This window comes from Crinia signifera, chromosome 2, assembly GCF_055691185.1.
Source record: "Crinia signifera chromosome 2, ASM5569118v1, whole genome shotgun sequence".
Taxonomy (NCBI): Eukaryota; Metazoa; Chordata; class Amphibia; order Anura; family Myobatrachidae; genus Crinia; species Crinia signifera.
In genome coordinates, this window is record NC_139218.1 from 242999957 (window position 1) to 243025970 (window position 26014).

General features: G+C 44.7%; 1 protein-coding gene across 1 annotated transcript in view; it reads left to right on the forward strand.

Annotated features, from left to right (window-relative positions):
* Window positions 1–412: 412 nt before the first annotated feature.
* The window catches only part of UBE2G1 (ubiquitin conjugating enzyme E2 G1), a 49704-nt gene continuing 24102 nt past the window's right edge, over window positions 413–26014 (forward strand). The window contains exon 1 of the mRNA XM_083174132.1: window positions 413–618. Coding sequence (XP_083030258.1) covers window positions 573–618 — 46 coding nt within the window. The 5' untranslated portion in view covers window positions 413–572. The remainder of the gene's footprint in view (window positions 619–26014) is intronic.

The window sequence follows — 26014 nt, forward strand, 5'->3', positions numbered from 1 at the left end:
AATCCATCTGCTGTATGATTGTGTATACAAGATGTGCACACAATCTGCATACAATCCATCATACAATCAGTCATACAATCCATCTGATGATTGATTGTATGATTTGTGTACACAAGATGTGCGCACAATCTGCATACAATCCATCTTACAATCAATTGAGATTGTATGATTGGGTACAATATCTTTCTGATGTATGGCCACCTTTAGTTTAAATGACCCAGCCGCTGTGTGTACACACTGTACAGTGTACCCCTCACACACAACATTGAGCGACAGATGGAACTAAGCAGCTGCCAAGCGGTGCACACATAGATATGACCTTCCCAAAATGTCTACTGTAAAACGACCTTCCCAAAATGGCTACCCGATACTGCCGCTCCCCATGTGTGTATGTGCGCGCAGTGTGTAGGTCAGGCGCCGGAGGTAGGGCTGTCACTGCGCAGGCGCGCCGAGGCCAGATCGCAGAGTGAGGGGGACAGAGAGTGAGAGGAGCCGGGGAGGGAGACAGAGGTGACGGCTCGGACCAGCTGCGCTTCCCCCTCTCCCGTGTCACTGACCCACATCGGTACAGCATGACGGAGCCGCAGTCTGCGCTCCTGCTGCGGAGACAGCTCGCAGGTAATCTGCCCCCCACCCCAGGGCAACCGGGAAAGGAGGGAGAGAGCGGCGGTACTGCGCCAGTGTCACCCGCTACATGCACGAGACTCAGCCCCCTACCTACCCCAGCACCGGCAGCAGAGGGTTGAACATGTCGGAGCCCCGCGGCCGGGCTGTGCGGTGAGGAGGGGGCAGTGTAGCTATAGGGAGGGGGAGGGGGCTGTTGTGGTCAGGCAGCAGCAGTGTATGGAATACATATAGAGCAGCACGGTGCGCGCTGTGTGTGTGCTGCTGGTGACCCTGAGCCGGTAGCGGGCTGTGGCAGGTACAAACACGGGGAGACCCGGCTGGGGGTGTCCCATTGCACCGGGCGGCGCTGTGGGTGTTGCATTCGGCGCGGCTGTGACGGGAGCAGCGTCCCAGGTGCACCATGTAGTGGGGAAAGTTCCGTGTTGTGTAATGCCGGGGCTGCCCCTGCTCCGCTCCCCTTTGTGTCCGGCCGGTGTGGCCCGGGGTCCTGGCTGCGTTGTCCCCCCTCGGCCGTCGCTGTTCACTGACCCTTCACACAGACCCCTCGCAGTGCCGCTGCTACATGTGCTGCCGGGTTTAAAGAGTAAGGAGGGGACTAAGTAAAAACCGGACCCGGATAAGACACCGGAACGCCGGACCAGACATCAAACTCTGCATTCCGGAGCTTATAGTGTCTGGTCCGAGGGGTGTCCCATGCGGGGGGTGTCTTGTCCGGGGGGATGCCTGTGATTGCTCACACCAGGGACATGGGGAAGGGGAGATTACAGCCTCCCCGTGTGGTCTGGACCGTTCCAGTTTTTATTACACCCCCGGACCATGCAGTGAGGCTGTATTCTCCCCCCTCTCCTCTCCCAGGTGACAGGTGCGAGAGCAGCCTCATCAGATGGAGCACCCCCGGACAGGACACCCCCGGACCGGATACTACAAGCTCCGGAATGCAGAGTTTGATGTCCAGTCCGGCATTCCGGTGTCTTATCCGATTCCGGATTTTACCCATACCCAGTAAGGAGCCGGCCAGCAGCGGCACTGTCAGGGTATAGTAGGGGGGGTTGGCCATTGTTGTTGCGATTCAGCTTCTATCTGGCACACACATGTCGTAAAGTGCCGACATGTAACAGAAGTATGGAGACTGAGCAATGGGTATAGAGCAGGTATTTGTTCCTCCTACCCTGTGGAGTATGGTGGTGTGTTTTATCCCTGTGCAGATCACAATGGCTAGCCTAGGAGACTGACAGGGGCAGAGCAGCCTCCCACATCTCTTGTCAACAAAACTTTGGGAGCCTAGACTGCCCCACTAAATACCAGAAGCATAGGCAATGCTAGTAAAGGCCATACTTCGCTCATTGTTAGTCAGGACCTACAACCTGCAAGCATTTATTGAGATATCAGTGTTCCTGGGGGGAAATAAACTAGGTACTCTTTACCTAGCACGGCGCCCACGATTTTGATCGTGGGCATCGCAGGTAAAAAAATCGCGGGCATTGAATGCACTAAAAATCTGGTGCGACGCGACCAACGCGATGCCCGCGATTTCCCATAGGGAACAATGTTAAATATCTCAATTGACCCGATTTTCATGTTCAATGCCTCAATTGACCCGATTTTTCCATAGGAAACAATGTTAAATGGCCCACAGAGGCCAAATAGCCACCCTGAAGTGTGAAATGGCCCCCACAATTGTTAACGCCACCCCACGATCAACGTCAACCCGAAGCGTGGCGAGCGGCGGCGGAACGCGTCCTACGACCTTTTCATACCCCCACTATCCACGTCGGCGTGGAGTTGAGAATAGAATAGTGTGGCGAGCCCGAAGCGTGGCGAGCGGACGCGGATACCTTCACAGGTAAACGCGTCCCTTCGCAGGATTCACAGGTATCCGCGTCCGCTCGCCACGCTTGTGGCTCGCCACAACTATTCTATTCTCAACTCCTCGCGGACGTGGATAGTGGGGGTATGAAAAGGTCGTAGGACGCGTACCGCCACCCCTCGCGGGCTTGCTGCGCTCGCCACGCTTCGGGTTCACGTTGATCGTGGGGTGGCGTTAACAATTGTGTGGGCCATTTCACACTTCAGGGTGCCTATTTGGCCTCTGTGGGCCATTTAACATTGTTTCCTATGGAAAAATCTGGTCAATTGAGGCATTGAACAGGAAAATCGGGTCAATTGAGACATTTAACATTGTTCCCTATGGGAAATCGCGGGCATCGCGTCGGTCGCGTCGCACCCGATTTTTTAGTGCATTCGATGGGCGCCGTGATAAGTAGAGTACCATAAACTACTAAAAGTAGAGTATGTTAACAATCTCTACTTGGACATGTTTATAAATACAGTGAAGTAAACCATAAAATAACAAAATTGATTAAATCGATATTCAATTTCGGAACAGTCAGCGAATGTGCAGACATAACCCTAAAAAAGCTAATGTGCTTATTGTATACTAGGCCAAATATTGACTGAGGACACTCCCACTACTTTTGTGTGTGTTTTTTTTTCTTTTTCTTTTCCTTATATTAGAGACAAATAAAATAGCTCAATGCTTTCAGCAACATCAAGCAATGTCATCTAATTAATACACTGGGAATTAGTTGGCAGTAATGCACTGTGGGAGAACACTTGTGTATAATTTATCGTTATGTGTGGCTATATCTGTTGTAATAAAGGCTTTTTTTCTTTTTGTTGCACCCAAGAACGTAGGGCCTAATTCAGTCTTAAATGAAAACCCAATGTTTTGCGTACAACACCGATATTGAGAGAAGGATCAGTGCTTCGCATATGCAGGTCTTCTGTGACATCGCTCCTGGGTCCAAGTTTGTGAGCATTTACAAAACGGCATAAGTTTGGGAAACAACGGTTTACTCCTTAAAGTTTAAGCTAAAGATTAATTGCCTTTTTACACCATTTAATCTTCACTGCCCAACACAACTGCTTCCTGTGCTTAGCCAATCAGATCTTTGGAATGTTCCTAATATAGCTGATTGGATCAATGGCCCCTTGGCAACAGCAGACAAGGACTGTGTTACTCTAGTGAGAGACTGTGACCTGTGCACTTTTGTAAATGTTAACCCTTTATGACCTACTGCATGTTACCAGTGTATCCCATTGATGACACTGGTAAAGTAGACAAATGAAGCCCTTAGTAACCCCAATAAAATATGGTTTAGTCCTTTTTAATACATAAAACATTTTGTGATTTGTTCTAATTTAGTATTTTGATACTGTGGCGTCTGCTGGAAAATTTTCATACTATTTTCATACATTTAAATGTACATTAGGATTTGAATGGCAATCGTCAATTCAATACAGCCCATGCAATAAATGGTTTAATAATATCCATTTAAATGTAATGGACAAGGGGTGATAAAGGGTTATGCTGGGTACACACCCACAATTTATATACAGTTGGAGTGATCAGGGCACGATGTAAAACGAAGGAGCAGCTCCAATATCGCATATGAACTTGATCAATCCAGACAAGTTAAATAGGAATTGCAACAATAAAATATTATGGATATCGATTTGTCTGTCCAATGTGACTGTATGAATGAAAATCTGGTATTTATGGGTGCAACTGACAATCATTTGTTCCCAAATGCTGGAAAACACACACAAATGATTGTTCAGATAAAATTACTAAATCAAAACCATTAACAAATTGGCCTCAATGACCATTGTCTGGTTGCCAGCAAATTGATTGTCATTTGCATCCAGACATTACCAGATTTTCATTCCAAGTAGCCATATTGGAAAGATAGATCTTTTTAAGTGTGTACCCAGCTCTAGGACAGAGTGTCTTGATAAGAGGAATGGAATGATAGCAATTGACAAAACACTGGTTGTTTGTACTACTACTGATCCTGTGCTTTCTGCTATCAGAGTCTTATACTTTCATCACTGATCTGGAAGGAATTTGGGTACTTGTGTAGTTTCATGGCGCCGTGCGTCTGAGTCCCCTCGCTTCGCTCGCCCACGCTGCGGGCTCGGTGGCTCGCCACGCTATCTAAAATCAACTCCATGCCAACATGGATAGCGGGGGTATGAACTATCCATGTTGGCATGCTGGCGCCTACACAAGTACCGGAATTTGCTATGAAATTGTATTTAAATGTTTATTATATTCACCACCTTATCTTTCTATAATGCTGCCACACTAAACTGATATTGTGCTGTAAACTAAAAGGAGTGTGATGCCTGAGAATTTTTTTCTGAAAACTAGCAATCTTGACAACACTAAAGCTGAGTACACACTAGACCAGCGGTTCTCAAACTGTGGGTCCCGACCTTCTCAGCATGGGGTCAGGACTCCATGCTGCTGACCATCAGGTTGATGACTTTTCTAATCTGTCAGTGATTCAAGGAGTCTGAAATATCTGTTGAATTGTCTGTTATGTTAGACTCCTCCCATCACTTGTGCCGCCATGTTTGTGCTGTCTGCTGACTACACATGTGACGTGATGACCTGCTGCAGTAACTTGCTGGGGTCACACAATTATTTTTATTGTCTGATGGGGTCCCATAGCAAATAGTTTGAGGACCCCTGCACTAGACAATATTTTGAAAGATTTGCCCAATTCCAACAGATCGGACTTTCAGATAAGTATGTACGCACTGGTGTGCACTCCCAAGGGTTGTTAACAACATTGTTAGATTAACCAGACTTGTTGCTCCATTTAATATTGTTCCATCAATTTTAATATTGGTTTTTAAATCGCCAAACGTGTACACTATCATACAATGTCCAGGGTGAATGCAAATCATCCCGAACATCTCCAGGATTACTGGGTTGTGTACTCAGCATAACACAGCCGTGTGGTCTTACTGCTTGGTGTGAGTACTGAACTGTCTTTGAGCAGTATTCAATGAGAAAATTCGCCGTGTTTTATGGCGAGTTTGTGCTTTTCTCGCGTTGGACGGAGAATTTTGGTCTCAAAAAGCGAACAACCCTATTCAACGTGCACTTCTCGCCGTCTTTCTAAGTGTCTCTCCGTGTAGCTATTCTCCATATTTTCATGGAGAAGTGGAATGTGAACTTTTAAAATAAAAGTTTTTTTTCTTTTAATTTTGGTGTAAAAAAATCAGGAATTTTATTCTGTGAAGGGGCATGCTATTGTTATTCATGTGCTTATAGCACATGAATATATATTTAATTACATTTTTTTTTTATTTTTTTTTTACACATAACAGCCAGCAGGGGGCCTGGAGCAGAGAGCTGCTCATTAGATATTTATTTATTCACTGCACCCGATCATTACATATGCACGATCGGGAGCAGTGAATACCTGGTCCCCTGTTGGCTCTCCCGGGGGCAGCCTGTGCTGCCTGGCTCCCGGGGAGCCCACCTCCCCCCCACATACGTTCTGGGGCAGGCAGGGAGACTTCCATCTCCCTGCCTGCCACCGTCCTCAGGCTCCCTGCGGCAGTCACCTCATGACGCCGGATTGTCTGAGACTCGCCGTGAGGGGCGGCGAGTCTCAGTCACATTGAATACTCTCTAAAGTCCCGTGACGGAGAATCTCCAAACATGGAGAATCTCTGCAAAAACACGGTGAGTGCATGGCGAGAGAAAAAACCCTCTCGCCATGCACGGAGAATATTCTCATTGAATACTGCCCTTTGTGTAAATTACCCAAGCTGAAAAAGAATCTACCATATCATAGGCTCAGTTTAACTGCCTGTGAATTACTCTTGTGCGCAAGTGCAGCATAAGCAATACCTAAAGGAGCCCATAGACGCTCCGTTTTTGCCAGCTCCGTTCTGTACTATGCGATGCTGCACATACTTTTTGTACTAGGTACACATTGTATCATATCATATCGCAGTGCATGCACAAGTGGTGCGATCCGATACGATGTGTACTTTAAAAGTATAAAACGGACGCTTTAGTCCTGTGCTGGGCAACTTCAGGCCCAGGCTAAGAGATGTACTTTTAGCACAGACCGCTCAGCACACATTGCGGACACTCATGCTATGCACCAATGATGTGTTCTAAGTGATCTGTGCTACTCAGTTCCTTGACCCACGCAATCTGACCTCTACATCTGAGCAGGTGATGCTGCTGTGCATGGCCGTCTCTCAGGGACATACACGGAGCGATCCGTGTTTTTAATTTCTAAGCGATCTGTCTAGGGCAGGCCTGGCCAACCTGTGGCTCTCCAGATGTTGTGAAACTACAAATCCCATCATGCCTTGCCACAGGATTGCTATAAAGTAGTGCCACAGGTTGTCCAGGCCTGGTCTAGGCTAACATGTACAGTAGCTTTAGACCAGGGGTGGGGAACCTTGTTTGTGCCAAGGGCCGTTTGTATGGGAAAAAAATCCTTCGGGGGCCATATGTAAAAATTTCTCTTACAAATTGTCCTGCTCCAGTCTCCGGTTGCTGTTTATTAAGAGGAATCTCGTGAGAATGACCGACGTCTTGCAAGAATTCCCATGTACTTGACTCCCAGCTAAGCTGACGGGCGGGTGGGAGGGCCACTCAGACTGGCTCCCCCGGGCCTGAGGTTCCCCACCCCTGCTTTAGACTAATTATTTGTGCAAAAAAATCAGAGAATCCAGGGATACGGGGCAAGTCCCACTGCTGGCTTTTATACTAATTGAATTTACTCATAAATACCTTCTAGTATGTAAATCGGTGCTGAAAGAGGCCTGGCGCGCAGTGGTAGTCAGCAGCGGCCGCGGCAGAATTTAAAACACTAGGCAGCCCTCTGATTGGCTGAGAGCCCTCAGCCAATCAGAGGCCTCACCTTCAGGCAGCCGCCCCCTGTCTTAAATGTTTTTTTTTTTGCCCTAGTGTATGGGCACCATTACCTTAGTGGCAGAACAAAACCTTTTGTCACTTTAAAATCTCTGTGGATGTGTCTAGTAATTGTCCCCGTCCGTCTGTTCCTCCCCCCCTTTGACATTTTAGGCATTCTACATTTCTATTCTACATTAATTTTTTTATCATTAAAATCGTCATTCTAAGGAAATACAGGTAGAACATCCATTATCCAGACTATACATTTACTATATAACTATATATATAAATATATTTTTTGGGGGTAAAAGTACTACTGGGGACAACTCTAAATGGCAATAATGGGGGCATGATATGTAGTGTTCACTCTAGGCTGTTTTAGTGGGATGCCACACCCTGCCCGGTTTTTAAAGGGCAAAACGCGCCCTGCTAAAAGAACCTTTTCTGTCCGTCCCCGCTGCGGGCTTCTGCCACGTTCGAGATGTTGGCAGGCCCGCCCTGTCGCATTCAAAGTGCCCCTTTTCCTCCAGCACCCTGCCCTGGGATGCTGGAGGGAACACGAATATGTACTGTAACTGGCACATGCAAGAAAATGATTTGTTGGCATTCAAAGTCAGTGCCTGAGATAGTACACATGTTTCATGTTTTGGAAATTTAATTCATGCACAAATAAAATATATTTGTGTGTATTTCATGTATACCGCATTGAAATATATTGAAAGATACCGCATTGAAATATATAAATATTCTGAAATACAGAATAATCCGTTATCTACATGCTTCTGGTCTCGAGCATTTTGTATAAGTGATACACAACCTTTATAGCAATATGAGCAAATCATTGAAAAATATATATATTCAGTTAATTGGTTGGGCCTAAAAAAAATAAAAAAAACAGCAAAGTGTAAACAAGTGGTTCCCAAACTGTGTGCCTAGGCATCCTGGGGTGCCTCCAGGACAGGACACTTGCAGGGGTGCCTTGGGTTGGTGGACCAAGATCAATTCATATTATTTATTGTCAATGTACCAGGCAAAACCAGTGCTTGTGGCTGCCAATCATAATATATGTGGACAAACAGAAGCAAATCCTGTCCCTCACCAGATAACTGTGACATATAAACTCAATGCACTTAATTTAATTTTTTTTCCTGAATTTCTCGATAAGAAGCATTTGGCCTAGGGGTACCTTGAAAATATGTTCATGCTCTAGGGTGCCGTGATTCAAAAAAGTTTGGTAACCACTGGTGTAAACAATGCATATACTTGTTGTCTTTGCTCTTAAGGCTTTCTCTTGCATCATTCTTTTTATTCAGTATAGATCTATTTCTCATACATTTCATGTCTTTAGGTCTATAGATTTCACAGCTAGTTTGGCTGAAGTGTTTTGCATACCTATAGTTACACAGTGGACGATGTTGTTACACTGAGGCATGTGCATGTTATTTACACCTTAGAAGGATATTTCAGACCTTGAGCTCACTAGTGTGAAGAAACAGATGGCAGTACAGTATGTACATATGATGTGTACACTAAGACAGGATAACTTATTTATATTATAAATTGTAATTTTCCTGCTCTAAAACTACATATTTCTTACTTGTGACAAGTGTTCGATCCCTGTGGAACTGGCTTTATAGATTGTTCCTGATGTGTTCTCTTGGCATGTGTTGGGCATGTTGACTTTTTTCTTTCATAAATTAACATTTGTACCATAGCTAGCGAACGACACTGATGGCGCTTGACTCCAATAGAAACGATTATGTTGAAAATATCGATATGTTCATATATGAAAAGATGATATGTATCAGATATATATCATATCATCTTTTTATCTTTCCATATATGAACATCATATTGATATTTTCACCATCATTGTTTCTATTGGAGTCAAGCGCCAACAGTGTCGTTCGCTAGCTACAGCATTCTTCCAAGGAGGCCTTTTCAGTGACCCTCCATCAACACCGAGGCAGCAAGGACTCCTAGATTGAGCCTTGGGATCTTCTATTCTATTTTTTGTTGTTTCTAACATTTGTACCAGCCTAACTTGTAGTGAGGAGTTAGCAGATAAGGACGCAATCAATATGGTAACTTTACTGCAACACGCATATTCTGTTATTTATAGTTTGGCCGTGGAGGTACCCTGAATTTGAGTGTTGTATAGCCTGCAGTAGTTCCATACCTGGTATGAATCTGTGTATAATATTAGCCTAGTGGTGGTCTGGAAACATATTGTGGCCATTTATGTGAATGAGCAATCATCTGATATGCTTACAGTATCTTTAGTCGTCCCGCATCTGGCAGTGTCTGCACTGCGAGAGAAAAAGAGGGGGTTCAGTTACCGAAGTAACTGGAGGGGTGCCTGTATGAGTGGTCTCTACCAGCAGCTGTCAAGAAAGGGATTGTCAGTCCCTACAGAAAAACAGGAAAAAGGGTGGATAGACTGCGCTTATTGATGACAGAATGAGGATGTTTAAAGCATAATGAATTTTAATGCTACAATAACATATATAAAATACAATGTAAATACACAGTAAAATCAAGGGGGGTAGGGAAGTGGAATAAAAGAATAGGCTGCATCCACTGTAGGTAATATCACCTTTTGGTATGTCCACAGTTCAATGGGAACCCAAATGCTGGTTAGATCCTGTAATGCTCGGACACAGCGGTGCTCTGTAAAACTTGATCCGGATATGGTGTGGGGGTAGCGAGCCTCCCAATTGGAAAGTTAGGTCGAGACGTCCACTGGGTGACACTGGGTGGGTGTTAGATAGGCAGCTTGCCTTCAGAAGGAGAGTGCCTCACTCCAGGTCAGATTAGCCGATGGTGTTTCGCAGCTTAAGGATCTCCAGTGATGATGGGTGGTGGATGGTGGTGGTGAGGAGCAGCGTATTCAAGGGGCCAAATTGCAGCCTGGGCCAACGCGTTTCGCTGCAAACAGCAGCTTTTTCAAGGTGGTTTGGGACAGGCAAGGGAAGGGGTATATATACCAGTGTTACTCAGGTGGATTGTATGCACCTGTGCGTAGGTAATCAATTCTGCATGACATAAAAACATATAAAATAGCACCTCATAATGAGCAGGAGACATAACTTCATAAGCTCTTTATATATAAAGTAGAAAACGAGTGTTATCTCAGATAGAAAACATTAAAAAACATTCAGGAGGACACAGAGTCAGACCATAGCGTTATGTCACTTCCGGGTATGGACTTCCGGTTTGGTGAATGAAACGCATGTGGAGCGCACAGCGCTGTTAGTACAGCGCTGTGTAAACAGGAGTTGATAGATGATTATAAGTGAATCTGATAATATAGAGCCTGGTACATTTATGCATGTTTATAGAGCGAGGTTGCGCTGACAGTAGAGGCATATAGCGATATGCTGCAGCGCTACACCCTGATACTTCCGGGTATGGACTTCCGGATTTTGCGAATGGAACGCATGTGACACGCATAGCGCTGTCAGTACAGCGCTATGTGAGAATAATTTGGCATATATTTGCAGTGGATGATGTTTAAACAGTTCAAGAGGAAAAATGGCACCAGTAAATGTGATAATAATCCCTGGTAGTGAAGGGCATAAATATAAAGAGGGCTGTATTTATTATTGTATATATACAAAAGATGTATATGGTGCAACTGCGAGAGTAAAGGCTATTTCTTACCTTGGATAAGTCACACGCAATGCTCCATTGAGCTGCCCATATCGCATGCATTAACCAGTGAGCCTGCAGCAATCCTTCAGATAGCTTCTCCTGCTGTGCCGACTCTCTAGTGCGAGGCGCATTGGACCCACTGTCATTCACCAGCAATTTGGGCTCTTTTCCTGTGATTAATCACTTTAATCGCAGGAAAGAAGCCCATATTGCAGCTGGATTGCCCAGTGTTTGGGGACCTTAAGCTATCTGACCCTTTTCTTTTTTTTCTGTTACATTTCTTGTTCTTCACCTGTGAAGTATCTTCCCCAGGGGAAGCACTCAGATATTGCAGCCATGGGATACGGTCACTAGGTCGACACAAGCATTATGTCAACATGGGGAAGGTTGACATGGGGTTTTTCACTTTTTTTTGAGCTGACATGTGCCGGACAGGTGGTATTTCATGCCCTACCATCGTCCTGGTGGGAGAATAAAATAGTGTGCCGAACGCAGCGATGCTATGTTTTGGTGTCCTTGTTGACTTGGGGGTTTTCACTTTTTGTCCCCAATGTCGACCTACTTACTGTCAACCCAATGATCCATATCCATGGCCACTGGGAGATTTTGCATAGTTTGTTTGTCCACATATCGTATGGGGTTTAGTTGGTCAGATAAAATGTCTGCCCGTATGAAATTTTATTTTAACTTGATTGGTGATCTGTGGCGGGATTGGGGAATTTAAGTACGTAAAAAACAAATTGAGGTGTAGTTTCACAGCAGGTGGAGTCCTAAAAGTTGCCTACCACTACTCTTTTTCCATAATTTCTGATCTCTTGATACCTCTGCTTTCTTACTTGAATACCTAAAGATGAAACTGAATTTTTACTCTGCTTTGGCCCATTTCATTTTAGAGTGGTCCCCCCCTCCCCCCCTTAAACTGTCTAGTTGGTTTTGAATGCTACCACATTGTCTGGTTAAAATATGGAATTTTCTTCAATTTAATTTATTGTTGACATTTATATTGACCTGTTAAAATAATTAATTTAAAAAGGTGACAGAAGCATGACATTTATTAAGGTGACATTTCATTTACCTGAAGTAGTAGCTTTCTCCTGAAATATTCTGCTCTTGTCATTTTAAAATGTGACCTTATCACTGTCAAACCTAGATGTGGACCTTACCATTTAGAGTGGAGAACCCTTTTAATCTTAAGTGTGGTAGGAGCCAATTAACTGGTAGGTTAATTGGCTCTCAACAAAAAGTAACCCTAAAGTGAATGTGTGTGTACGTGTGTTAAGGAATATAGATTGTAAACTCCACTTCTATTCATATAAAGGGCCAATGTATTTTATTTTTGTTACCTGTGGGGACCAGTGTGATTGTTTTTTATATGGGGGCCAATGTGTTTTGCCCTATGGGGATCTCATTAGGGTGGCCAATCCCGGGATCGGCGAGATCCCGGGATTTGGCCCCTAAAATGCCGGTATTTCAATCCCGGGATTGGAGTTTCCAATCCCGGGATTTTCGGGATTAGACTGCGCAGACGCTGCCCGGCTTCTCCCTTACCCCGCAGTATGGCTCTGCGCAGCATGACGGGGCCAGAGGTCACGCTGCGCAGGCCAAGTAGCAGCAGACGCACACACAGCCGTCCAACATGACACGCCCGCCTCCTGTATCCTGCCTGCCCGGCTCCTGCTGCTCACCCGCCCGCCTCCCGGCATCAATCAGCCGCCCACCCTCCCAGCTTCACCGACCACCCTCCCGGCCGCACCGCACATGTAAGTAAATATGCGGGGCGGCCGGGGCAGGTTTTTTAATCAGGGAAGCCAATCCCGGGAATCCCGGGATCGGGCATTTTTCAATCCCGAATTCCGGGATTGAAAAAATGCTCCAGGATTGGCAACCCTAGATCTCATGGTGTGCAATGGGTATTTTAAAATCTTCTTTATTGTGCCCCAAGATAATAAGGTTGAAAATCACTGCTGTACTCGATGATTCCCCCTGAACTACAGACTAATAGTCTGTAATTTTTTCAATTCAATGAAAACCTGAGAGGACTAAATAGTAACTTGTCAACCTATGTTGAAAGCTGAGATGACTAAATGACGTAAACGTAAGTACAGTAGCTATAGCTATACATCATGTCTAAAATTTGAGTAAAATATGCCCATCTTATTGATTAGGTGCAGGGTGCCAGAGTTAACACTAGCATATACAGATGTAGGCACAGTTGTTGGTACCCTTACAACCTAATTAATACAATGTTTTAGTCCTCCTGAAATGTCATGGAATTAAAATCTATTGTCATTGGGGTGTATTCAATGCCGCAGCGAGCGGCCAGCGAGGGGGTTAAACAGCGAGGATTGCAGAAAACCAGCGATCCTCGCTGTTTAACCCCCGCGCCGGCCGCTCGCTCTATTCAACGTTCTGGGGGAAATCCTCGCCATCACAGGACGGCGAGAATTCCCCAAAACAGTGAGACCCGCGGCTAATGCAGGAAACTCGCTGTATTTAGCCGCGAGTCTCGCTGGTTCAGGAGCCGCATACGCCAATTCCCCCTCGCTCCAAAATTGGAGCGAGGGGAAATTGGCGTATGAGGGGGCTGCGTTGAATACTGTCAGGGTGAGTGGTGACAGCGAGCAGGATGCTCTGCTCGCTGTCACCACTCGCCCACAGCATTGAATACCTGCCATTGAGCGCTACAGACATTCCTTGATTGCACAATAAATATTATTTTATGGTTCCCATTATTATTATCCATACCACTTTAGTGTTCCTTCTAGGAACTAGGGCGGGCAGGGTGGGGGGGTCGGACCGGGCCCGCCGACGTCACTATTTTGGGCATGTTCGGGCCGCTGACATCACAAAAGGGGCGTGCCCGGGCCGCGCCGTGACGAAAAGGGGCGTGCCCGGCGGCTTCATGCAAAGGGGTGGGCCCAGCCGGCGGCGTCATGCAAAGGGGCGGACCCGGCCACCTGGAAGGCTGTACACTGCCGGGGAAGTGCCGGGCATCGCTATGTACAGCGGCGCCGGGCTTCCCCGGTCACAACAGCGGTGACAAAGGCAGGCTGTTTTAGCGGGGCGCTGCCAGAGGGGCAGGGCGCATTTTGCACTTTAAAAAACGGGCAGGGCGCAGCGCCCCGCTAAAACAGCCTAGCGGGAACACTACCACTTTCATTTAAGCAATTTCAGCTTCCCAGTACAGAAGCCTAAATGATTGAATTGCCCAACACCAATAACACAGAAGCCTCCAGGGACTAATATGAGCCTAGACAACCAGTGGTAAGATTTCACATTAATAATGTAGGTCCTACTGGACCCCCATGAAACTGTCAGTTTTTTGTTTCATGCGGGGATTTCTCTTTGTGAGTTATTTTTGGAGTGTTTCTGATCCTGTCTGTAGGTGACTGCAACCTGGTGTTAATTATTGGGTTGACCATGTCTAGATAGATAGCCAATAGATCAACCACTATTGGACGACAGTCAAAAGTTTGACCTGCACTAGGTAAGCATGGTCAACAGGTCGACGCTGGTTTTTCTCAATTTTTGACGCATATGCGTAACGCATACCCTCGCATTTTTCGCTTTGCTTGATATGTTCAGGCCTGGTGCTTTGCTTGGCACACTTTACCTTACTCATTTGTAGTCCATGTGGATGGGAAAAAAAAGTTCAAAAATATTCAAAAGAAATTGTGACAAACTCGTGTTGACCTTTTTACAATCTGTCTAGACACTGTAGTTCTATCAACTGGAACCCAAAGCGACCATACAGTGTATATATATATATATATATATATATATATATATATATATATATATATAACCTGGTTATAGTGAGGCCACATTAAAGCTGCAAGTAGGTGGTTTTGTGAGGTTCCTTACTTAGGATTTCCTACAGGAAAATTAGCTTCCTACTGTATCTATTGAGGATGTGAACTAAGCTGTGAGCAATTTATGCCAAGATGCACTGTCACAGACACTATGAATTTGGAGTGAACCCGTGGCGCTCCATTATGGAATTTAGGTCTGCATATGAAAATGGTTATCCACTTATACACAGTCAGGGCTGGTAACAGAAATCTTGGGGCCCTGCACAGTCATATTTCTGGAGCCCCCCCCCTTCCTCTTTTGCATGTACCAATAAATGTATTTAAACCATTGGAGCTGCTTAAAAACAATAAAGCACTATAACAAGACAATAATGATGGCACTGCAGAGCTGAGCGCCTCACCTAAAATTTTGCTGCTCCATATCCTGCTTTCTGGTACGGACTTCTCTCATTCTCCATCCTGCCGGCCTGGCTCTTGGCTCCTGCTGGCTGCTGCCACCTGCCTTGACTTGTCACTTACACAAAAGAACGCAGAGCATGCAGGGCAGGGCGTTCGCAGAGCATATAATAGATGACCCGCTCATGCGCAGTAAAAGTACAGGAGCCAGAGACTGAGGACACAGCACCAACCTGTGGGTATGACAGTGTGCCTGCGTGCAGTACATACTCCGAGCACTGAGAAGCCCCAGGCCGTGCGCACACACACAGACTCAGAGTAGAGGACTCTGAGCAGTGAAGCGCACACACAGTAGATGGCAGTGGCACACAGTGGGTAGTATTCAATGCGGCCGGCAAGGGGGTTAAACAGCAAGGATTGCAGAAAACCAGCGACCCTCGCTTTTTAACCCCCTCGCCAGCCTCTCGCCCTATTCAATGTTCCGGGGGAGTCCTCGCTGTCACAGGATGGCGAGAATTCCCCAAAACAGCGAGGCCTGTGGCTAATGCAGAAAACTCGCTGTATTTAGCCACGAGTCTCGCTGCTTCTGGAGTTACATATGCCAATTCCCCCTCGCTCAAAAAAGGAGCGAGGGGGAATTAGCGTATGAGGGGGGTGCGTTGAATACTGACAGGGTGAGTGGTGACAGCGAGCAGGAAGCCCTGCTCGCTGTCGCCGCTCGCCCATGTCATTGAATACACCCCAGTGAGTCAGTCAGACTCAGTGAGCCACCCACAGTAGACGGCCGGGCTGTGGGGGTCACTGACAGGCCAGCTAGTACAGGCGGGGCATGGAAGATCTAGGGCCCTTCAGATCGCTGGGGGCCGGCACACTTGTCCCCCTTGACACCCACCCCTGTCGGTGGCCCTGTAATTGTAACTATGGCGGACTTTGTTTAGTTGAGACTGGAATTTTTTTTACAAACAAATGGGGTGCTTATTTTGACTCTCCACTCCTCCACATAAACCAAAATACAAAGCAATTAAAAATTATTAATTTTTTTTTGGTGGGAGCCATCAGAACAATTTAGCAATAACATTGCTTTATACGTGCCCAAATAATTGGATTTTAGCTGCAAATAGTAGCTTATCCTGTCTAATGCCCTGGTTGGGACACCTGAATTGATCATTATTGCACCTCCATAGTGGTAGTTGTCGAGGAAAACAATTCCATTGTCCTTTAAAAATTCTTGGCACTACCTCCTTGTATTTATATTGGAACATGCCCTAACCTCTCACATGCTTTTCCTCAAATGGGCCACCACTTATTATTGACCAGTGGATGTTATGATGGTACGGTATGTGTTGTTCTGCTCACCCATAGAAAACAGTGTAATGTCATTTGTAATGTACTTTTGACATTTGTATTATAGCTACAAAATAAAATTAAGTATATTCATTCAAATGTTTTTATATATATTAGAGCATTATTTACAGTGCCAATGATTTGTCTGGCAATTTCTGCCTCCCCTCTTATTCTAAGCAACTTCCTCACATTCTCATCAGTCCATGTTGCCATAACTGTATGCTCTATTGTGTAGAAATATGCCAGCAATGCTTCTCCACTACTTCAAATGCTATGATTCAGGATTGTTTTATCAGGCAGGGAGACAGCCCATAACCTTCTGTGGCACAGTCATGTGTTTAAAATACCGGGTCTGAGGCTTTCACACTGCAAATTTGGTTTTAACCGCGTAGGGTCCTTCTTTTAAACCAAGTTCAAATACTGTTTTTTTGTTTTTTTTTTTTAACCCAGTATTTTGACTGGAGCTTTCACAATGCACCTAGAACCGGGTTGACAAGCTTAAAAAAAATGGTGTTATATCTGCAGTGTGAAAGGGGTTTAAGAGAAGGAAAAGCACATGAGGGAAGAGGGCCCTGCTTGTGAGCACTTACATTCTAAAGGGAAGGGGCAGACAAGTGCTGGTCAGGCTCATACTATTGCCCAATAATATGCCTATTATATATTTTAATAAAAATGGTGTATGGTACAAGTAATATAAGTCTCAGCTAGGTAGCACATACCGTTATGAGTTGCTAGGGTGTGCAGTCCAGGCCCCTTCCCCTTGAATAGATCTGTAGTCTTGCCTGCAACTCCAAATTCAGGCAAGCTGATCTGATCTCTACTTTGCTTATGGTATTTGGTTACATGAGCAAGCTGAGGCTGCTTATTACTAATTGGTAAACATGGTTATAAGTCGAAGTACAAACTGTACATTACGTTCTAAATGTTCCTGCTTAAGACAAACACAGTAAGAAAAGTTCTAAACAGATCCGAGTGCCACAATGCTGTTCTTCACTAGTCTGGTATTGGACCGAATTTACATTTAATGTAAAGGACAGAAACTGGAAGAGTTCTGTATCATTTGCCACAAATTATACAAATTTTGTTAAGTCCTTGCTATTATATTCGTGTATATGATTTATTTTAAACTAGTTTACAAGATGCAGTCAAAGGGCGGTATTCAATGCCACCGGCAAGATGGTTCTGCCCCTCCTCACCATCCTATTCTGTGTTCCGGAGGGATCCTAGCCATCAAAGGACAGCGAGGATTCACCTGAACGACGAGGTTCGCTGCCAATGCAGGGAACCCGCTGCATATAGGGACAACCCTTACCATTTTAAAGGCCGCATTCGCCGTTTCCACCTCGCTGGAAAAACCTTGGGAGGTGGAAACTGAGTGCAGGGGGGTCAGTTGAATACTGACCAACGAGCTGTGATGGCGAGCTATCAGCACTGCTTGTCATAGGGCATTAAATACACCCCATTATATCCTGTATAATGAAGGGCCTGCTCATCAATAGTAAGAAGGTGCTTTGCGAGATTCAAAGGAGCGACTCTGTTACCTTACTGCTCTTTCAACATCTGGCAAAGTACTTCTCCCCTTGTTTCTGAATGAAGTTAGATAATGTGGCATAATATCCATATCAAGACCAGTGGCTGGTACTGAAATGCCCCATTTATAGCCACAAACCTATTTATCCTCCTTCTTTTGTTGACCTGTAAATGCTTTAAATGAGGATTAAAATAAAAATATGTAGCAATTATCTTACTTATGATGGTCATACACTACACACTTTTTATTACGTGGTTATAAAATATTGTTTATATTTTCATTGAACTGTCTTATGCCATTATTGAAAAGATGGACCTATATTATATTTAATTTTCCATTTAAATTAAAGGTATAAGTGTTAGCGCTGTGACAGTTTTATATTTGGCCATACACTAGACCAGGGGTAGGCAAGTAAATTTTAATGGAGTCTGGATATTTTGAATTATTTTTATCGAGGTCCACAAAAGGGGGCGTGGTCTCATGAAAGGAGGCATGTCCTCACAAAAAGGCTTGTGGTATTACACGACTGATATGGCACACATGGGAGTCAAAGGGGCAGACTAGATGGGCCAAGTTGTTCTTATCTGCCGTCTCATTCTATGTTTCTATGGGAGCACCATGGAATTATACATCTCTGGACTGATATTGCACATATGCAGGCACCCCTGTACTGATAAGGGACAAATTACAGAGGAACCGTTTAAAAAAAAAAATATGGGGGCCATAAAACAATGACCAAGAGTTCCTGTTCTCCCCCAACACCCCACCCTATCCCATGCCACCAGAAATGCAAAAAGGCACCTTTAGAAAAATACCTCTTCCTCACTTTTTTGAGATGCTGGCTCACTTCAGCCGCTCTGCCATTCCAGCCACTGTGCCCACTCTGCTGTTCCACACTGCAGTCACTCCATGCTGAAGTCGAACTGCCCGCTCTGCAGCAGCTTACAGCTACCGCATTCGCCTCCCGTCCAACTCAGTGTTCTCAGTCCTGCACTGCGCCGGTGTGCGATGACGTCACCCGCGCAGTGCACTACTGGGAATGCAAAAGCCCTGAGAGGCTTCAGAAGAAAATGCATACTAATGGGGACTAAAAACTAAAATTTAAAGTTTAAATTGTGTGCGGCAGTCTAATGCCTAGATTCGCCTATGGCTACTATAGCGCCGCAGCACTAATCTATATTCTAGAGATGGTCCGGTTCCCTGTCCTTTGCGGTCCAGAGTCGGACCGCGGTCCGCCAGTTGCCTACCGCTGCACTAGACCAACTTTGCTCCAACCATCCAACTAATTGGTTGAACTGCAAATCTGCTACTGGATGGGTCATAGACACAGAAAAATGTACAAAACATTCAGTCAAATTGTTTAAATTAAACAGATCCAACTACAATTATCTTGTCTGACAGTTTTTTGTCTGTTCCCAGATTTTGGGAGCAAATTACTGAATTACAAATTACATTTGCTCCCATTCAGTAACAGATTTGTATTCCATCCAACTAGTTGGATGAAAGTTGGTCTAGTGTTTTTGGCCAGCATTACTGATTGGCTTTGAGGCTCTGCTGAACTGTGGTATTAACTGTCTAGGCTTAGCTAGAGTTGATGTGGATATTGTATGGACTGCATAGTAGTAGTCTCATTTTCAGGGACCTCAATGGACATTCCAAACCCTACACTGATGAAGGACCACGTAGAAAAATATTATTCATAAACTTCTCTGCTCTCCATAACTTTTGTTAAAGATTACCATTTCTGTATAGTTTGTGTTGTGTGTTCATTTTTATAACAAGCAATCTATAGTAAAAAGTTTAACAAAATTAGCCTTGTTCAGAACTCATTCTTTTCTGTGTCACATACATTTAGATGTCTGCAGTATTCAGAAGTGTAATACTTGATAAATTAGAGATGAGGATTTGGTATTTGTCGCTGGGATTTGGCTTTGTCAAGCAGCGGTGAAAAGCTTTGTATTTTTTTCAAAAATGGCTAAAAAAAACCTCCCAAATCACGTAATTTTTGCCTTTTTTTTTTGCTTTAATTTTTTTGTCCCTAGAGTAATATTAACCTCAATAACATTAATTTTCAGCCCTTTTCCCAGACAATTTTGACCACTTTACAATGTTTATTTTTTGGTTTTATTTTTATTTTTTTAATGTGCAGCTTGTATAACACTGCGTGGAGGCCAAACAATCACACACAGAACTTCTGACAGCATATACTATAGGTGCAGTTCACACAAACAATAAAGAAGAGAACAATTTTTTTTTTGTTTTACTGTTATTTTTTTGTAATGTGCAGCTTGTATAACGCTGCGTGGAGGCAGAACAATCACACAAGGAACTTATGGTGCATACTATTGGGGTGCAGTACACACAATTATTTTTTTTTTTTTTAATGGATGGTAGTATATGGTGTATTGGATTGCAGTGCAACATACCACAATGGGAAAAAAAAACCCTCTGCACAACATGCCGAGACCCCTGCACTGCAGAGCTGTGCGCAGTATGTGGAAGCGTGTGTGAAATGGCGCCGATTTTTCGGGACACCGAGCCTTTAAAGCAGGCTTGTCCAACCTGCGGCCCTCCAGATGTGCTAAAACAACACATCCCAGCATGCCTCGCCACAATTTGGCTATTAGGGAATGCTAGAATGATGGCAATGCATGCTGGGATGTGTAGTTTTAGCACATCTGGAGGGCCGCAGGTTGAACATGCCTGCTTTAAAGACTCTGCATCTCGCAAGAATCCGACACGAGTATCTCGTTCGGCCGCGCTTGGGTTTCCAAACAAAGCCGGAAGCTCGCGGATGTCGAGCCGGGCTGTGTTCGGAGCCGTTCGGATTCCGTTCGTGGAACCGCTCATCTCTAGATAAATTACAGTGGCATTCTATTAAAACATAGCAAACTGTATACCATTGGTTTGATTCAAAGATGGATGTTATTAGATGTTTGCTCGGTGTGTGTGTGTATATATAGATTATCTATCAATCTAAACACAGTCCAGCGAGCAGGTCTGAATCAGGCCCCAAGCCATCATTTTTATGGTCTTTTTACTAGTATCAAAAGAACATTAAAGGAGATAGTGAAGATATCGGATCCACCAGTGCACTTGAGTATTGCTCTGATATTCAAAGCGGGGGTACTGCAGGGCTTGCAAACTCCATAGCATGGTAGTGCACAAAGGGTATGCTTAAACCAACATTTGCATATTTTTGCACTTAAGAATTTGATAGAAACTGCAGAGGCACATAATCTGTGTGTACCTCTAAATCAGGCCTTTGTTGCAGGAAAACTGGATCTCTTCTAGCTGAGGGCAAACAACAATTCTTTGCTTATACCTTTTTCAATTCCCGTGTATAAGGACCCTAAAAAAATACAGTGTAGGAATCAATAATAATGTTGCTGCCATGCTAAGGCATGCAGCCAGAACCCTCATCCTGATTTTCAGACTTGCATGAGATCAGTGTTGTGTTTCTGTGAAGTCAAATGGTTGGCTGGTGACTGTGTAAGCACAAGCTTGGAACGTTTGGATACCGCTCAGCTTCTGATTTTAGCTAGAGGGTTCTTTCTGCTTAGTCATGTTTTTAATAGTTGAGTTCTCTGTCCAATAAGACACCTGAGGAGAGAAACATGGCAACTTCATAGAATAAAAGAGACAACAACTTTAACTTCTATGTGGCTGCAACTTGTTTAAAACCTCACTTTTGTTCATATGATTCCAGATTGGTGTAGGCTGTAGTTTCTGCTGATCTCCCCCAGAGCATTCTAGGAGAACATTATGTGTAGGGGCGAATGTGGCTTTTCAGTAGCGAACAATGGGTGTGCGTTTCATGCTAAATAAGCGGAGTGAGTCTGTGTAATGCAACTGCTTTGCTGTCAGGCTCACTGTCTAGGCTTGTTTCTTAAAAGGCAAACATATACTCCATTAAATGTGTGGGTGTTATCTGCATTTAAATTTTTATTGACTATGGTGATGTAGAAATCTGTTGCATATGTAATGATAATGTATTGAGTTTTATTGGGATTATGTTGTAAACTTTTTCCTACTTTACTATATACGTGGGCACCATTTTAGAACCGTAAAACCTGACCCAAAGCATGACTAGCAAAGTGGTACATTAATTGGAGTCCTAATGAACCACAACCAGCTGTTTAAATCACTGGGGTTTGGAATGATCTTTCCAGTAGGGTTTTATTTTCCCCGCTATTTTGGGTTTTTCAGTTGCTTAGTTGTACTTGAGGACTTCAGTTGAGAACCGCTGATTTGGTTAATTAATTCACTCGCCACTTTTGAAAGCATTTTTATGTTATGCCTGAGTTAGTTGTTAATGCTCAGTAGCCATTTAGCATTCACTTTAATGCAGCTTGTCAGCTCACACTAGACAATTTTTTGCACGATAACATCATAATTACATAATCGTTTATAGTGTTCATTGTAGGAATTTTTTTAGGGCAGTGTGCTGACCACCTGGCAGTGCACATTTAAAATTTTACATTAGAAACAAAATATATCATTATGCTGCATAAGTGCCTCTAATACCCTTTCACACCAGAAAATGCAGGTACTTGTTGACCCCTTTCACATCAGTCTAGTCCCTGCATTTTCTGTGGTGTGAGGCGGCGGGGTGGGTGTGATGATGATGATGGCGGGGCCGGCCGGGGATTGACTTAGGGTGGAACTTATACCCTTTTAGTCACCCGGAGTCTTCCCCCAGCGGTGGAAGGGGCAGGACTCGACGCTCTCCACTAGCAGCTACAGGCCGGACCCCCTCACCAGAACCTGCCTCCCACAGGCCTGACCCCCCGAACCGGCACCCGCACCACCCCCACACAGACAGGATCCCTCAAGTCCGGCACCCTGGCTGTCGCTGTCTCCCAACTCCACAAAACAACTGCAGTGAGTAGAAGCCAGGAAGCCGGGTTGGCCCCTTTCACACCAGCCAGTAACTTAGGCTAATCGCGGGAGAAACCCTACTAGCAAGCAGGGTTAACATACCGGCAAATTAACCTGGTTATTTGGCCTGGGGGGGAAAGGGGTATTACCTACATGCTTGCTGCCATGGGGGTTTCATGCTGGTTGCCCAGAGGGTAAGGGCCCGGGCACAGCACCCTGCAAAACATGATGTCCTCTGTTGTTTATACATGCAGGACTGCGGTGGATATCCATGCTGTGGAAAGCAACATGATCCCCCTCCACAACCATCGCTCGCGGCATGTGTATGCACTTGCCGATGCCGGCTACACCAATGGCTCCTGACGCTCCCGATATCGCGCTAGGTACACATTGTCTAATGTGTACACAGCTTAAGAGTCTTTTGGTTCTGCTAATCATTGCACTGGTGGTTTTGTCATTCCTATGGACCGCTACAGGAGTATGCTTCAAATAGTTAAGCTGGCCATATGGGGTTCATGTTGTACAAAATGCATGTTTGTATTGTAACAGTAGTGTGAAATCATTTGGTAGAATGCATATTTCAATGTTACAAATGTATACTTATATTTACACTGCAGGCCCCAAGAAAGTTTTTTTTTCTTTCTCTTTAATGACAAATGTATAAATTAAATATACTAAAAAGTGCCCATATAAATGGGAATTATTATTTTACTTATTTGCTCCAACATTATTATTTTTTTATCTTGTTTTGTTTTTATGTCTACTTTCCCATTTAAGCTGTCAGCTGTACATGTACATTTTGTAGACACACAATATTCCTAATACTTCTAGATGTGCAAGCGATGCTGAAATTAGAAGCTGCATGTTATGCTATCTGATACTACTCTAGGTATTGTTTGTAATATAAATGGAAATCGTTCTCGTTTGAAACCAAAGGTTATTTGACATGTAGCATTTAATGCACCTGTCACCCTTCAAACAGGATGTATATAATTGCATTGCAGATCCAGTTACTGGTCATTCGAAGGTCTGTGTGCTGCCACAACTAGAGTGTTTCATGGAATTGAATAGCGAGTGTTGAAATACTGTCTTATGACCTTTTTCTTTTGGGTATGGATTGGATAGACCAGCAACTAGGCTGACAAGCATTAGGATGACATGGGGTTTTTCACTTTTTTTGTTCCCAAATATTGACACAGTCGACATGGACACTAAAAAAGTGCAACACGTCCCCTTGCATGGCTCTCTGCACTCACGCTCATGCTTCGGGCACACTATTTATTTTATTCTCACACCATGCCCTAGTGGATGGTAGGGCATGAAATACCACCTGTAGGCACATATTAAAACAAAAAGCGAAAAAACCCACGTTGACCTTCATGCATGTCAACCTAGTTACCGTATCCCTTTTTTTTTTTACTTTACTTTCTTTTGCAAGACCCTGAGCTACACAAGGCGGTAGCAAACACCCTTTCAATGAAAGTGTGTCTACCCCAACATGGAAATAGCGAGTGTAGGTATCCACCCCATTCCTAGAAACCGCAAGTTTGGTGGATTTCTGTATTGTGTGTGTGTGTGTGTGTGTGTGTGCGCGCGTGTGTGCGCGTGTGTGATTGTGTTTATGTGTATAATATATTATATATATTGTATGTATGTGTGTGTATTATAATATACTTTGTGTGTGTGTGTATAATGTATGACCAGCCCATCAGAATGACAGAACAACATAACGGTAATGTCAGCGGCGGCTATGTGCAACCAAATGGAGCACAATTTTTATTGCTCGATCTAACGCAACACCTTAATTTCCCCCCTGTAGAGGTGAAGAGCAGTGAAAGCTGCTTATCTGGAAGAGTAACGTCCAGAAATTGGAAATACCGTCTTTCCCATTTCTGGACGTTCTCCTTCCAAATAAGTATTATTGCTAACTATTCTAGTCAGATAGAGGATCTGAGGCCATTTATACATTAAGTGCTTGATTTAAGTACTTATCAGCAAGCTTGCTATCATCCATAGATGAAATATTATCATTCATTTATGACCCCCACGAGGTACACAATTCTTTGTGTACTTAGTATCCATCATTATTCATTTATTATTATTTATATATTTTTCCTTTTTGTTGTATTTATTTTTTACTATTTTTTTATTTGAACCTTTATCTGTGTTTATCTAGCTTGTGACGTTAATAAATTGGTTTTATCATAATTGGTCCTCCCCTCTATACCCCTCCCCAACCCAGTCTTAGTGTTCCTTCTTGGAACTAGGGGCGGGCAAGGCGCAGCTGCACGGGGGGCTGTGTAAGGGGCCCACCGTCGTCACTTTTGGGCGGTCCTGTGCTGCCAATGTCACAAAAGGGGCATGCCCGGGCCGCGCCGTGATGAAAAGGGGTGGGACCGGCCTCCGCCATCAAGAAAAGGGATGGGCTAGGTCGCCGGCATCACTGAAGGGGGTGGGCCCAGCCACCCCGAAGACTCTACGCTGCCGGGGAAGCGCCGGGCATCGATATCTACAGCGGCGCCGGGCTTCCCCGGTCACACCAGAGGGGTCAGAGGCAGGCCTGCTAAAACAGCCTAGCGGGAACACTAAGTCTTAAGGCCCCCATACATTACACCAAATCGGATGTGTATGACATGCTATCGGATCCGATGTGCCGTCCAGTGCCCATTGGACCTGAGTCGGAGGACAGACCTGCATGCAGGTCCGACCTCTGACTCTGACCCCCCTCCCGGCCGCAGGGAACAGAGATCACATGCGACAATTCACACGTGAAAGAACCGTATGCGATCCTGACGCTCAGGAATGTCCCTGGCGGCTTGCGAAGAATCGAATGGACATGCACTGCTGCGATGCGTCGCAGTAGTTTATGGCCTGCTTTAGTTAGTGTATGCGGGGGGGCTGGTCACATTTTTGGCTTCTATAAGGCAATGATATTTAGCTAGGGATTCTTCTAGCAGCATGAGTAGGACAATGCAGTGGCTGCTCTGCCTGTCCACACTGGGGGAGCTGCCGGGGAGATGCCTCCATCACTACGGT